Source organism: Echiichthys vipera (assembly GCF_963691815.1).
Source record: "Echiichthys vipera genome assembly, chromosome: 22".
Classification (NCBI taxonomy): domain Eukaryota; kingdom Metazoa; phylum Chordata; class Actinopteri; order Perciformes; family Trachinidae; genus Echiichthys; species Echiichthys vipera.
In genome coordinates, this window is record NC_139847.1 from 10,649,665 (window position 1) to 10,665,559 (window position 15,895).

The 15,895-nt window shown below is 41.4% G+C and overlaps 2 protein-coding genes across 2 annotated transcripts; both read left to right on the forward strand.

Annotated features, from left to right (window-relative positions):
- The first annotated feature begins 333 nt into the window (after positions 1-333).
- LOC310964173 (uncharacterized protein) lies at positions 334-9,528 on the forward strand. Its single transcript, XM_083937213.1, has 11 exons — positions 334-904; positions 1,276-1,307; positions 1,408-1,539; positions 1,660-1,693; positions 1,805-1,885; positions 2,010-2,156; positions 2,975-3,025; positions 3,115-3,193; positions 3,396-3,510; positions 4,134-4,233; positions 7,494-9,528. The coding sequence occupies exons 1-11, from the start codon at positions 564-566 to the stop codon at positions 8,359-8,361; spliced, it is 1,980 nt and encodes a 659-aa protein (XP_083793339.1). The 5' UTR covers positions 334-563; the 3' UTR covers positions 8,362-9,528.
- A 1,889-nt stretch (positions 9,529-11,417) lies between these two features.
- LOC310963963 (uncharacterized protein) lies at positions 11,418-15,478 on the forward strand (the record flags this gene model as incomplete). The annotated part of the gene is made up of 3 exons (XM_083936920.1): positions 11,418-11,549; positions 12,054-12,365; positions 14,599-15,478. The coding sequence occupies 3 exons, from the start codon at positions 11,418-11,420 to the stop codon at positions 14,737-14,739; spliced, it is 585 nt and encodes a 194-aa protein (XP_083793046.1). The 3' UTR covers positions 14,740-15,478.
- Positions 15,479-15,895: the final 417 nt, after the last annotated feature.

Sequence of the window (15,895 nt, forward strand, 5' to 3'; positions counted from 1 at the left end):
AATGATAGTATTTAATTATTATAAAATAATATAGCCTAATGAAAGTGAAAGTATATGTTTTTAAAAGTAATACTTAAGATTTTTTAATAGGTTATTTAATTATTCATAGGACCAAAACAACTTAGATTAATATTTGAACGGTTTTAGCACAATCGCATGCACCTTCATGCATATATCCAATTATAACTACATTTCCCATAACCACCCTTTTCGATTAGTATGGAAACTCGTGAGTCCAAACGTATTATGTTCGCATATCTGCCTTCTGCGCTTGCTCTTAAAGGAGACGCATCCCTAACGGGCCTATTCTAGGTTAAAGAATTATGACATTTGCTATAGCTTTAAGAAGTAAATAATGCGGAATATTTGTAAAAATGTATTAATTATACAACGTAACTTTTTATTAAAAAGATAGTTAATGAAGGGCTTGCGTAGTAACCAAACATTTGACCGAGCTAACAAAATTCGGTCCCAACAGGGCCTTGAACGTTACGTTGGTCTGACATTTTCTGTGTTCATAACAAACTAATTACAAAGGACCATAACACTTAAATAAGAACAGGATGGACTCGGAGGAAGACGAGGTTGCAGGGGACGTCACTCGTCCTGGGACTGAGCTAACCAGAGACTCAACGGAGGCCGCCGGAGCATCCCCGGACTCTGCTGAACCGTCAAGCCGGAGAAGAGGAAGTAAAAGGCTGGTGAAAACCGCGGTGACCTCCCCGGGCTCCGGTGACTCTCAGTCGGGTGCTCGTGTTCTGCGAGCCAGGGGAGCTGGAGCTGGCAGGGCTAACGTTAATGAGTCAAATAACGCCTCTTGCGAGCAAAAACCTTCGAGTTCGCACCGTGGACGTGGGAGACCTGCGGGACTACGCTCCAAAAACACGCCGGTCATGCACATACAGTAAGTGTATGCACTAGACTACTAACTCACATCACCCACAGTGGCTTGTTACAAGTACTAGTGAGATTGCACTACAAGGAGGCTTGGGGCTGTAATTGTAGGAAGTGTGTTATAGCACAGGGGTTTCTTAAAGCTGTAGGTTTACCAGATACTGAAACCAAAACAAACGAATGCATGTGTTGTCCTGTCTGTGCTCTTGTGCTCCTTTTCTTGTTCATTGCCAAAGGGCAGTGGAGTTAAAGCATACTGTGTATACTACAGATCATTTTGGATTTGCACCTGGCTGTCATTTACTGTAGTCTCTCTCTCTCTCTCTCTCTCTCTCTCTCTCTCTCTCTCTCTCTCTCTCTCTCTCTCTCTCTCTCTCTCAGACCTGCAATAAAGAAATCCACGGCCAAAAATGGTAAACATGACATACATTTTAATCTATCACTAGGATGTATTTTTCTTATAATGAAATAATGACACCTGTCACTAATACCTGGACACTCTGACGTCCTCAGCATCCAAACACACTCTTGGACCAAAGGTGTCCAAATCCAGAAAAGGCAAAGGGAGACCTCCCACCCGACCCTCTCGCACCACACCAGCAACAGCATGCAAGCCTGAAGCAGAGATGGAGGCCTCCCCGTGTGGTAAGCGAAGACCTTTTGCATTATTTTTTACTACATATTATACAAATGTCATAACAATAAGAGACTACAAATAACACAAATCGTCTGCATCTGAAATTACATATTATCTCGGTTTTTCAGGAGAAGACGCAGGGTCTTTGAAAGGAGATGACAAGTGAGTGGTATAAAACTTATTGAATGAAATGAACATTAAATGTTGGATTTCGTGTTTGATGTGCCGATGTAAATTTAATTGTGGCCAGTGTGGTGTTGATGTACATATTAGCGTTGCAGATCCAGATGCGGCTCACGATGAGGACCCCCTATTCAGAGGTGACCCGGGTGACCTCATCTATAAACCCGAGACGTATGGTGATCTCACTGCCTTCCCATAATGAGTACTAGTCACAAATGTTACTTCATATGAATCTAGATTAATGTTAAAATGTTGGTTTCCATGGTAAATAAAGCTCCATTTCTTAACTCCTTAGGGAAAAATCCAGTCAGCAAACGTTAAAACAAAAGGTCAAGAAGGAGGAGGAAGAAAAGGAGGAGGAAGAAGATGACATTAAAAAGGAAGAATCGACAGAGATTGTTGTGCAGAGTGAAGATGGAGTGAACACAGAGACCCCCAGAAAGTAAGCAAAATACGGGTTGAAGATAAGTTTAAGGAATGCACAGAAATAGGTGTATTTCATGAAGCCAAACCAATGCAGGGCTGTGTTTGGTCTGATAGTCCCCTTGCTGGCAAAAGGAAATGAACAGTATAGATATTATCCTATTCTGCTTATAATAAGGTTGTCAAAAGCAATAAGAAATGTTTCAAAACGCTATCCACATTTGAAAGTAACAAAAGTATCTAAGTTACAAAAAAAGCAGATCTACAATCAGATTTTCAACTCAGATACACACAATTAAAACAATGGGCAAAGAATCAAATGTGTGTTTCATGACAACCGTAGCTTCCAATATACAATAACTTGGATCATTTAACCTTGACATTATTATTCTTTTTAATAGTCAGACCAAATTTATCCAGGACCAACATTAAAGCATTAAACATTTTTTTCTGACTTAGAAACTGACACTGAATTGGTGTTCTTAGGTTATCTACCCATCAAATGAAGTCAAGAGTAAAAGGGAGCTGGGCGTGCCAAAGTAATTGTAAGCGGTGCATAAAAACCTTTTGTAGTTGCAGCAAATATTACAGCAGCACACAGTATCTTGAAAATATGCAGAACTGCTCTCTCACGCAACCTCAGTCTGACTCATCTGATCTTGCATGGCTTGTTTTACATATTTTTATTAGTGTTAATCATCATCATTACTATTGTTATGTAATTAAATAATAACCTCCCTTAAAGTTCAAATCAAATTGTGCAGCCCAAAGCAATGAAGGTCAGTCGGAAGTTTGGGAAGAGGGATTCACGTTTTGTTAAATTCTGTTTCCTTTCAGGAGAGGTAGACAACAAAAAGATGACAAAGTCCCTCGACTGCCGAAACAAAGGTAAAAGTCTTAGTTGTATTATTCGCTATCGATGACTATAATCATATGCAAGTATGATTGTCATACAATTTCCCTTTCTGTTGTCGTAGGAAAAAGCCCCCAGTGCAGTACGTCCGCTGTGAAATTGAGGGCTGTGGTACCGTCTTGGCCCACCCACGCTACCTACAGGTTTGCCATCCTGTCAACTGTAATCATGACAGCCCCAAATAGTTTGGTACAATAGCAAAAATATTGGCATCACTGTAGAAACCAAATCGGTATACTGCATTTTTAAATACTGTTTTAGATCTGTGAACTTAAGGTGTAAAGCATCAGATGTGTGTGTGTTTACTGTAAAATGTACTCATTATGTCTCATCTCTTTATTTCAGCACCACATAAAATACCAGCACTTGCTTAAAAAGAAGTATGTGTGCGACCACCCCTCGTGTGGGCGCTTGTTTCGTTTGCAGAAGCAGCTGTTGCGCCATGCTAAACATCATACAGGTGATGTTGGGGCACAGATATTTATTTACACAGTGTTAAGATTGGCACCATACGTTGCAGGGCTCTAACTTTTAAAAGTGGTTTGCGAAACTGAAAATATATATCGGCCACCTTATGAGATAAGTTCGGTTCATCTGGTTCTTTGTCAGTTTCATCAACTTGCACATTTGTCCCCAATGGTGACGGGTTAATTGAACTTTTGATCACCCAGTCAAACATCTCAATTTGCTCCGTCATTGTAAAACATATGCCTGTGTGCACATGAGTCAACGCATTCACGCACATGAAGCGTTGTCATGTTCAGCTGTCTGGTTCCCGTTCTGACTGTAACAGCAATATTTAAAAATCACTAGTGACATTTAAAACAACCACATTTAGGGGTGCACTTTTTGCTCTCCCCATTTTTAATATGTGCAAAAGTGGTTACGGCTGATGGCAACCGATGGCCACAAATAGGCTGCCAATGGCAATCTGGTTAATGTTACGTTCAAGCCCTGCCTTATGTTTATTGTTTATGAAAATGATTTGATTAATTAATTTCTGAGCTGCTTGAAAAGCACACATGTGTTTTCTTTGCCTGTCCTGTCACATAGTTTGTTTATTGCTTTTCATTTGTCTTTCAGATCAAAGGGATTACATCTGTGAGTTTTGCGCTCGTGCCTTCAAGAGTTCCCATAACTTAGCTGTGCACAGGATGATTCACACAGGAGAGAAGCCAATACAGTGAGTAACCACAAAAACGCTATCAAATATAATCAAGAAAGAACTCACGTAACACAAAGTTACGTGAGTCAGCCTTTTGTCCATTGCTTTGTGTGTCCACAAAGAAGACAGGACTTTATTTTAGTTCAGTCTTATTTATTAAAGCAATATCTCGTTATAGCACAGCTAATGGGCGTTGTTCGACCCGACCCAAAGTGCTGAGTAATGTTCAGTTCACAGAATTAACAGTATAACTTTTGTGGGAGAACAGTCAATAAGGATCAAACGAAGAAAGATGAAAAGACAACAAGATCGGTTTCTCCGAGTGAGTTTATTTCTGAATTCTTCTCCTTTATAAAATGTTTCTTAGGACTTCTTGCATTTCTTCCCAATCTGTGCAGCACACAAAACTGAAAATTGCAAAACACTCATAGATTCACACACATCCCTACAGCCTGCCACACACATCCCTACAGCCTGCCACACACATCCCTACAGCCTGCCACACACATCCATACAGCCTGCCAGACACATCCATACAGCCTGCCACACACATCCATACAGCCTGCCACACACATCCCTACAGCCTGCCACACACATCCCTACAGCCTGCCACACACATCCATACAGCCTGCCAGACACATCCATACAGCCTGCCACACACATCCATACAGCCTGCCACACACATCCCTACAGCCTGCCACACACATCCATACAGCCTGCCACACACATCCCTACAGCCTGCCACACACATCCATACAGCCTGCCACACACATCCATACAGCCTGCCACACACATCCATACAGCCTGCCACACACATCCATACAGCCTGCCACACACATCCATACAGCCTGCCACACACATCCATACAGCCTGCCACACACAACACATCTCCCAGCACAGCACACTTCATATACTTAGATGCTATTTCAGTGTAATTATTCAAGTTCACACATGTTGTAGTTAACAACAGTTAACATTCACTAATTCACAACCCACAATACTCTGCTCATCCAGGAGGATGAAAAAAGAAGAGAGGAGGAAATTTCTGATAAAGGGAAGGACACATGCTGCTTCAACAAGAACTGTTTTCTCTCCATATTTCGCAAAGACATTTAGACCCGTGAAAGACAAGAAAACATGTGAAAGAAAACAAAAGACGCATGTTTTCTCTAGTGCTATTCTCTCTTTTTTTGACGCAGTACACACAACAGGCAAGAGTTAATAAAGGAAATGCACACAAAAACAATAAAGCCCTTGTCACCGCAAGGGACTTTCTTCTGCAGTATGGTCATGCAACACATACACAGGGTCCCCTTCAAGAAAAAGTGCTTTTAACTCACTGGGTAAATTCAGACCTGGCAGTTAGCCAATTCTGCCTGCTAGCTCAACCGTCCTACAAACACAAACTGCTTGGACTTTCCGACTTTCATAACAACATGTTACAAACTTTAAATGTTCGACATTACTATTCAAACAGACTTTAACTATTGGAGAGAGCAGTGGCTCAATCTGCTGGCCGGCCTATTCGTACAGACATTAACTGTACGCAATAACAAGTGAGCTCTAACCTCAAGCAGACGAGGGACTCGAACTCCCCTCTTCTAGTACACGCAAAAGGGAAAAAACTCACCTGAGAATTTGTTGAGACCTTCCCACAGGTTTGTGGACCTTGGTAGTGAGAGGGCACTCTGTTTTGTCAAATTTCACTGTCAGTCCTGCCCCACACGCGCCTCTCACTACTCAATGTCTCATCTTGGGTACCAAATCATTTTCTTGCAAGGAAGGCTGTCTTTGAGAGTCCCACCAAGGTCAGGTTCTGTAGAGTTTAGAAACAGCCCAGCTGGCATGACGTTTACAGCATCATATCAGAACACAAGTATGACTTGTCCTGTGTTTTGAGTTACACAAAGTCATGATTATAAATTTCCGTCACATAACAAAGTTTATACTGTATAATAGTATATCCAGGTTTGAATTAAGAAATGTATTATTAACTGTTTTTATAAAACAACTTTCTCAATTGTACCTCAGTCATATGGTTAGTATTGTCATTTATTTTACAATAGTATTTTGATATCACTGTGCTTGCAGTTTTTATCAGTCGGTCATTTCATTATGTGATGTAATTATTGTTACTTTCTGTACTTAAGTATAGTTCTGAGGTTCTTCATTTTATCAAGATTTTTTTCTACTTTATACTCCACCAGGGTTAAGATGATGTAAAAAATGTCAAACCATTTTGATATTAAGCCCAAGACCTGGCCGGTAAAATGAATTTAACCACTCTGTATCACACTTGACTCACTACCACCTCGCACTAACTCTAGCTATAGCTGAAGGGGGCTTTGAGTGAGGTGGTCGGGGCGTGAGCTGCTACTGAGGTGCTACAGGCCACAGCTGGACCACATTGCTCCTGAGTGGAATGTGATGAGACTGAGAGCCCGTGAATTAGAGTGTAGCCACTCCAGTCCACTCGGTGTTGGTAACGTACCTCCTAAGCCGGTTTGCCAACTGCCAATAAACACTTAACGAGACGAAGAAGGAGGACATCTGACACAACATGTTTTTATTTCTCACAACAGCCATTCAACTTAACTTTTATTTTTCTAAACATCAAAATAATGAATGAAATAATTGTTTGGCCTAGAGCAAATGTTAGTCTGTTTTGAAACAAACAGAATGCAATACAAGTTTTCGGCACTGGAGATAAAATTATATGTTTTATCCAGAATCCTCTGATATCTGTGTGAAGTGGGGCTCAGTAGACTGCCTCGTGCACTCCTTTTGCTTCGTTTGGCTACGTACAATAAGGAACATGGTGTGAAGTGACATCCAAGAATGGCTCTCTTGTGAGCCATACTACTTGTGAAGCACGAATTAAATCGGCAGAGAAATGTAAGATATCCTATGGGATGGCAGATTGTTTTCGTCCTCTACTGTAAGAAGCTCATTTTAAAAGTGTAAAAATACAAAGGCTCCTACTCTACAGAGTTGGAAAGAATGAATTAATTAATTGAGTACAGAAAAGACATTGTCAGAGGAAAGAAAGACATTGAAATGTTCAATGAGATATGGAAGCATATTTATGAGGACCTATGAGTTAAAAAAAAAACCCCAATAAGAAATATGTTAATTATTATAGACTAGAATAGCAAGACCTTTAATTGTACAGTATTATGAACATTTTGAATGAGGTGAAGGTAAAGTGTCAGAGATTCAGAATCTGGCTTCAAGCCAGTTCAGACTATAACCTGTCCTTTGTCTCCACCCTGTGGCAGGTGTGAGATCTGCGGCTTCACCTGCCGTCAGAAGGCCTCCTTAAACTGGCACATGAAGAAGCACGATGCAGAATCCTCCTACCAGTTCTCTTGCTCTATTTGCAGCAAAAAGTTTGAGAAAAAGGATTCCGTTGTTGCCCACAAGGCCAAGAGCCACCCTGAGGTGCTCATAGCTGAAGCCCTAGCAGCTAATGGGGGCTCAGTAATAAGCACCCCCATCCCAGAGACTGTCCCAGTTCTCACCCCGACCACAGAGACTGCCCCGGTTCTCACCCAGTCCGACCAGCCCTCAGTCAGCCAAGAGAACCATGAAGTGCTGAATAGTGCCCTCACTCCACTGCAGCAGGTGACGCTCCCGCTCGCTCCACAGACTCAGATGGATGTATCTCAGGGCCAGTTCCTCCCACGGCCCACACATCATGTTGTGCAGGCAGCCCATCAGCAGCAAGCCCCCACCTTGCTGCAACTCACCACCCCTTCTCCTGCTCACCTCTTCAGCAACAGCCACCCCCAGCTCATCCAGCTCTCCACCATACCCACCAGCACTGTCACATCCATGGCCATCGTGGACCCCCAGAGCAGCCTCCTCGCCCTGAGCTCCGTCACCGCACTGGCCTCCACAGCCTCACTGGCTTCCCAAAATGCTGTGCAGTGGGGCAGGGAGACTCATGAGGATGCACACCTACCTGGGGAGGGTGAGCTGTGGGACAGGGTGGTGGTGGGCGGCAGTCATCAGGATGTAGGGGAAATGATGTGGGACAGTAACGAGGAGAGGAGGAAGGAAGATGAGGGGATTGTATGGGAAAGGGAAGGAGGAAGACAGATTCTGCTACAGTGTGCGGAGGCTCATGGAGATAGTTTAATGTAGATAGAAAAATGATCTGAACAGGAACTTTATGCACAGAAAAGTTTGGATTTCAGAAAGGAACAAAAGACTGAAGGAATTATAGGATAAGCTAACTTCTAAAGATTTGAAATAATTAAAGACTTTATCTTCACAGAGTGTAACACAGTAGTCATATAAAGTGCATAGCTACAGAGAACTACTTATATCAGGGAGTATCAGTTATAATATTCTAGATCACAAGTTTTACCACTTGCTGAATAGTTTGGCACCCTTGTGTTTGTATGTGTGTATGTTAACATCTTTAGAAGTAAAAACACTGCAATAGGATTGTACATAAGAGCATTTCACAGTTGTAAACATAAATATTCTAAATGTGTCCCAGGAAATAATTCCTGTTGCAGTGATCAACTGACAGGAAGTCAACAAGGACCCAGGCTGATGCGTAGAAAGTCACAGATAACATTTATACCTATAACATGTCCATATGTGAGTGGATGAGTATCATTACCATAATTAGGGGAACTCCAAGTTCTAGTTCTTAAACCAAACAGAAAAAAATAAATGTAATCAACTATTTCAACCAAATGAGGTCCTCGGTGTATAAGAATCTTTGTTGTAAGATTATGATAAAAGACATTTAAAAAAGGAGTTGAATGTTTCCAAGTTAATTCAATTTTATTTATAGTGCCAAATCACAACAATAGTTACCTCAAGACACTTTACATATAGAGGAGGTCAAGATCATAATCTATGACTTATTTATGATTTACAGAAAAATCTATTTTGACGGAGAAAACACAGGAGAAAAAAAAACTATAATTAGTTTTTTCTTTCACAACAGACATTAAGAGACAGTCGGCCATTTCACTGAGCCAGCTTGCTATGCAACAGGTTGAAATGTCTTTTGTGTGTGTGGGGGAGGCGTATTACCTCATTTTCTAAAGAAAAGATCCAAATTCCCTTCCTTGTTTGCCTATATTCCAGGACCTGGGTGGTGTCACTTCCCTTCCGAATTGTACTTAACATTTGACTTCATTCCTTACAGGCAGCAGAATTATGATGGAAAGTTTTTCTCAGCAATTTTCTTTTGAAGCAAGACACTGCCACTACTACTGAGCACTCGTTATCAATCTTAATTTATCAGAAAATATGTGCACAGTAACTATAATAAATACATTGTGGTCTGAAGTGTTTGTTTATTATTATTCTTGTATGGATTATTCTCTTATCCTTTAAACAGGTTGATACCATTTTAGTAGATTTTTGAATCAGAGACAATAGTTAGCATCAATATGATGAAAATATGCCAAATTTAGCCAAATTACGACATGATGAGTATGGGTTACTTTTCTATATTACAGGTTAAAGAAAAGGACAAGAAAATAGATAATAAACCAGTTGTAGAGTAGACCAGAACATACAGAGTCCATGAGAAAATGACCCTACTTTTCATTTGATTACCTCAGTGCACATTTTCCTAATGAGTTTATGGTCTCAATCGTAACAATCCAGACATTTTATTCCATATAGACACCACAAGACTTTTGCGTATTCATGACAACGTGAGCCGTCAACTTGGGAGAGCAGTGGGAGTTGTCAGTGTTACGACTTTGACCCTCTTACAGTGTGATTTCACTTCATGAAGGTTAACTGTAACATTTGGGCCAAAAATGCCTTGTTCAGCGTTGTGCTGCACAAGAAGCCACTCTAAGGAGTCCACTGTTCATTTACTACAAACTATCTTTGACATTTCTGTACTTTGAACTGTAGCTTACCTTATTTCCCCATGTTACAAGGCACCAACGGTTGGGAAAAGACATTTTCTATTATATATTTCTGTCCAACAATTGTATTTACAACAATGGCAAGGGCAGTGTCTTAACACAAAGAGGGGAAAAAACAGACACAACAATTAAATTGATTTTATTGTCGCCGTTATTTAGTTTAGTGAAAATTGTATTTTTCTAATAATATGAAATTAATTAAATTCATATTTGCTAACTTTTTCACATATTAATTCAAACAGAATAAGTATGCAATGTATAAACCAAGCATTTTCTAGACATGTTTTAAAGTCAGACTATTCTCTATGAATAATAAGTAAATGACTAAAGACAACCTAAATATGAAAATATTTTGTATGATGGTTTTCCTTGTAGTTTTCAGTGAGAAATTCAATGGGAGTTTCTAATACTTGTTTTTTGTTGTTTTAATTTATAAATCTGTATTTCAGATTAAGGACAAACAGACAATCAGCAAAAATAGATATTCATACAAATAAGACCTGTGTGCAAATAATACATATCAAAAATATAGCTAAACAATATCAAATAATAAATTAAGTATCAAACAAATTTAAACAATGACAAAAAATAGTCACAATAGGTCAAACAGGAGCCACTGAAACCAATTAAACTCTGCAAACGCCGATGTTAGAGAACGATTTAGAGAATGAACTTTAACATTTTGATGGCCTAGGTGACATTTCATTAATACAACAATACTTTTGGGAACAGCTCGCATCACAGAAACAAATCCTTTATAAATGACAGGAAAATATGGAATTCCTAGATAATATTCACAACTATAAAGATTACCTTTATCATCACACAAAGTACACACAAAGATAATGCTCCTTTCAATACAGTTTTCTCTATATAGACTTTTCTTGTTTACAGTGATATCACCATTATTCCGAAGTAGAGTTTTTATGACTTGTGGAAAGATGGGTGGGCCACATGGTGACGTTTTGGGGAGAAAAAAGCCCCCCCTGTGCGTCCCCCTAAAGTCGCCCCTGTGGCTTTGCGGAACCAATTAAATCCCCTCTCGTTGCGTGCGTGCCAACATGAACACCGACATAAACACGCTCCGTTGACACTCGCTGTGTCGAGCTCCGGTCCCTGTTCGAGCCGCTTAAGTATCCAAAAAGGGATTCAGCTTTTTACAAAAAAAAAAAACGTTGTTTCGGTGCCAACATTTTCGTCGGTGGGGGGCTGCTCTGCTCTGCTCTGCTCGGTCTTCATCCACCAGCTCGCTGCTAACCCACCTACACACCGTCAAACAGGGCTGGAGTGCAAATGGCAGAGCAGGAGGAGCAGCGGCAGATAACCGCGCTGGACACTCCGGTGCCCGGCCCGTCGCAGTCGGGGAGAGCGGTGGCTCTCGCCCGACTGCTGCACCACGAATGTACCCGTCTGCTCCAGCTTTACGTGAGTTATCAATTTACAAAGTCGTTATGCTTACTCCACAGGCCACTCGTGACACACTCCCCTTCCCCGTTACTTGTGACTGGCTTTTAATGCGCGCATGTGTTTGTGCTGAGGCAGCTAGCTACCTGTCGCATTTGAGTTATGTGTTTACTTTCCCTGTGTACAGGCGTTTACGTTAACATTCACCAGTGTGTGCACTTGTTTATTTCTTTTAAGGGATGCTGTGGTGCAGTGTAATCACACTAAAAGTCCCCACTCCCCTCACCCCCTGCCCTCCATTTTCCCTGGGGGGCCTAATGGGTAGAGTGTATTGGATTTTCCCTGCTGTCATGCTTCTGTGCCTCTCCTTTTAGAACACCTTTTAATTGATCAATATGGCGGTCACTTAGTGCTACGTTTGTAATGGAGCTCAAATAAAGTAAAAAGGCAAAGGCGCACCTTGTATGTGTCTGCTTTGCACTCAGCACCGATAGGAAACACATCTCTTCCCCTCGCCCCTTTCAGACAGAGAAGGAGACCTTCTTGTCGGACCACACCCCTGACGGAGGACGCATCGTGTCCCTGTCCCCAGAGTCGGAGAAGCCGAGCACAGAGCGGCAGGTGCAGTTGCTGCACGCAGCCCTGCGGCAGTGCCTGGGGCTGATCCACTGTGTCATCCTGAAGGAAGAGGAGGAATGGGGTGAGCTGGAGGGCGACTACGAGACAATGAAGAAGAACGTCCGAGTCCGGCTGGAGCACTTGCTCCACAGCACCAAGGGTCTGGTGGAGACGGAGGACGTGACCCTAGATGTCACCCCAGACCACAAATGTAATGAGGTACAGAATTTGCTAGCAGTCTAAAGTTTATCCAGATAAAGGGTATCTTTCTTCATCTGCCGTGTGTGAAAAGCCAACTTAGAATTTGTGCATTATACCAGTTTTTAAAAAAGGTATACTTTTTTATCTTACTAAACAAAGTACAGACAGTTGTAAACAAACATTCCAGGGGTGTCCCAGTTGATTTCCTGTTACAGTGAATGTGAATGACATCAACTGACAGGAAGTTAACAAGGGCCCTGGCTGTTTCCTAGCATTGGAATTCCATTGAAAAAGGTCAAATGCATTTCCCTCAATGGGCTGGGACATCAGAGGCTAACATGCCCCTAATGAAAACCTGCTTTTCTCCATTCAATAAGTTTTCGTCTCCCACATGAGTCACATATATGCATTTATTATTAGAACATGACAAGAATTAGCTTATCTACATCAAATCTGTCTGAGGCGTTCAGCACAAAAGGGCCCATCAAAGAAGGGTTTTTCCAAGCTGCCAGCTCAACAATTAAACGGATAACTTAAAGCTTCAGCAAGGGTGTGACTATACCCTGTATTACATGAATAATACCTTTATGGGACTTTGACTAAGGCTGGAAATAAAAAATTTAAATCGTTGATTTTATCGCTTACATATCCAGGGTTATGGATAAAAGGGCGGCAGTAGCTCAGTCTGTGGAACTGGAGGAGTTTAAAGTTGTACCATCTCATCTTCAACCGCTTATCTGGGGTCGGGTCGCGGGGGCAGCAGCTTTAGCAGGGACCCAAACTTCCCTTTCCCAGGCCACATTAAACAGCTCTAACTGGGGGATCCCGAGGCATTCCCAGGACTAATCTCTCCACCTAGTCCTGGGTCTTCCCCGAGGCCTCCAACCAGATGGACGTGCCTGGAACACCTCCCTAGGGAGGCACCCAGGGGGGGCATCCTTACTAGATGCCCGAACCACCTCAACTGGCTCCTTTCAACGCAAAGGAGCAGCGGCTCTACTCCGAGTTCCTCACGGATGACTGAACTTCTGACCCTATCTCTAAGGGAGACTCCAGCCACCCTCCTGAGAAAACCCATTTAGGCCGCTTGCACCTCTCTCTTTCGGTCATGAAATTACATTTAAAGTCGTACCAATCAATATTTTTATATTAACAATGGATGGCCGATGTTCACTTAAGAGTGTTTGTGATGACCGTCACTCACATGTCTAATGGAACGGATACACTTCCATTTTATTAAATGCATTAATCCACACCGACTCTGTGAGATACGCATCTGTTAGAGACCCCTCATGTTTTTTTACGCTTCAAGTCTATTTTTGTCGTGTTTAGTGAAGCTTAATCTGCATAGACAGCTGTTTAAATTACACTGTGTGCCACTGTTGCCTGACTGACGCTTTTGGTGGCACAGAAGGCCTGGGCACCACCCTTAAACAATAGCTTTATATTTTTTGTTTAATGTACCCAAAGTATTTACAAGTTATTTCTACAGACAGTCCTGTCTGCTGTTGCTTTTTAGAAGCATTAGCGGTTTAAAGGAGCGGCTGTAAAATGGACAAACGCATTTAATTTCCTATAAATTCTTCGCAATAAAAGTCCCTCGTTTATTTTGTTATTTAAAAGCGTTTATTATGAAGCTGCAAAATTAAGAAATGTTGGGTTTTAATCAGTAGTAACCTAACATTATACAGTGATTCAGTTGGATGCTACAGAAGTATTGAGAGCTGAACACACAGACTTATAAACCAGAACTTTCTCTTTGGTCTCCTGCACAGACATGAGTTGAGTCTCGCAACAAACGCTAGTTTGAAGGCGAGGAAGGGGGATCATCCCAGCCTGGCCGCAGTCCGCCCGGTTAAGGCTGGTCAAAGCCTGTGACTCAGCTCACAGACAGGCAGAGACGTTTACGGAACAGGGGCAGTGTGGATTGAATGACGGGATGCTAGTGCGTCTTTCACGTCTTGCTCACGTCTCACTTCCAGTGAACATTCCCAGTTAGTAACCAAATGGGACCATTCATCTAGGGATGGCTTAAAAGTCTCTTAATTTGTTGTTATCCTTTATATTTTCTTCCTCTGTATCTAAAACTTACAATACACTTTACAGTGCAATGAAACTTGACATTTTGTCTGAAAGCATAACCACAACATAAACACTGTTGTACTCCAGTCCACCCATGCATCCCATCTGTTTGTTCTGTATCTGAGTATAATGAAAGGCAGTGTATGTTAACTCACTCTCTTCTGTGTAGGAAACGGATGGCGCTGGGGGAGTTTTTGGGCTCAAAATGTGGACCTATCGAGTGCTGCTGGAGCTAGTCCACTGGGCTGACCATGCCGCACAGACCCTCCATGTCTTACACACAGAGAGGGACGGAACAGAAGAGATCTGATTTTCTTAGGTTCAGTCCAACAACGTCTATGAATGAACTCATTCAACACTAACAGCCAGCTCTTACATATTCCAAATTGAATATGAAGCGGTGTGGAATATATTCTGTGAACAGTAGAGATGAAAAATGTACTGCTTAACTAAAATAACAGCTAAGCTCCTTTTAACAAAGCCCTGTAGACAGCTTTTCCCAGACGTTGGTATTTCCCTAGCAAGTGCTAAAATGACCTCTAGTTCGCCACAGTTGCTATTTCCTTTGACAAAAGAGTGAGTGCAGACTTTAAACTGTATAAAGGTTGGTTAGCTTTGTGAAGTGGCAGAGTTAGACTGTTTGAAAGTATCTTTTTTTTGTATACAGTGTGTAATTTATTTTATTTAAGTGGATTTACCTTTGAAGACTAATTATCTGCTGTTCATAACACTCCAAAAATCTACTAACTGCTAGAATGTAGCCAGAAATACATGATAAACTGTGACTGTTGTGCAGCTGAATCTGTAGCCATTTGCTATTTTAATAGATCACTTAGCTTGTTTATTAACACATGTAATCTAGATGATTCCATATCACATTTCATGTCGTCATGTGTATATACTGAAGGCTTGTATTGTTTATGGTTTGACGCACTCTGTGATGATCAAGTGTCATTTTGCTGCTCTGGTCACCAAGTTCTCTCCTGATATTATACTTGAATATGCTGCTACACTGTTGTGTTGTTGGACTATAAGTTTGAACTATAAGACCAGCGGTTCTCAAATGGTTTCTGACATGACCCTTCTTTGGCAGGTGAAAAAATGTGAGAACTACTGTATTACACTAATAGTTTACGGTAGGATTATACTGTCTGTAGCCAAAAGTATTAAATGCTCTGCACCACAACAACTTCACCTTAGTGTTCAATGCCTGACACAGCCTCACTGAGTGAATGAGCTGCAACTTCCAGACTTGTTGCTATGGTGAAGGATGATTATTGACATGCTTTTCTTTTATCTCTGATGATTAACTGGATGTACATTGAAGATTAAAGCCCGGTCTTAAACCGTGTGCCGGTTTTCTTAGCTCTACTTTCTTATTGTTCTTTACACCCAGAGAGAGAGAGCGAGGTGATATTATCAAACATGATAATAGATGCAAAATCCACCCATTCATTTTCTCTTTA

Excerpts from the sequence above, each read along its gene's own strand:
- LOC310964173 (XM_083937213.1), top strand. The coding sequence starts at position 564 with ATGGACTCGGAGGAAGACGAGGTTGCAGGGGACGTCACTCGTCCTGGG. Across the intron at positions 1,694-1,804 it reads TCTTTGAAAGGAGATGACAA|CGTTGCAGATCCAGATGCGG; the intron begins GTGAGTGGTATA and ends TGTACATATTAG. Across the intron at positions 1,886-2,009 it reads CTCATCTATAAACCCGAGAC|GGAAAAATCCAGTCAGCAAA; the intron begins GTATGGTGATCT and ends TTAACTCCTTAG.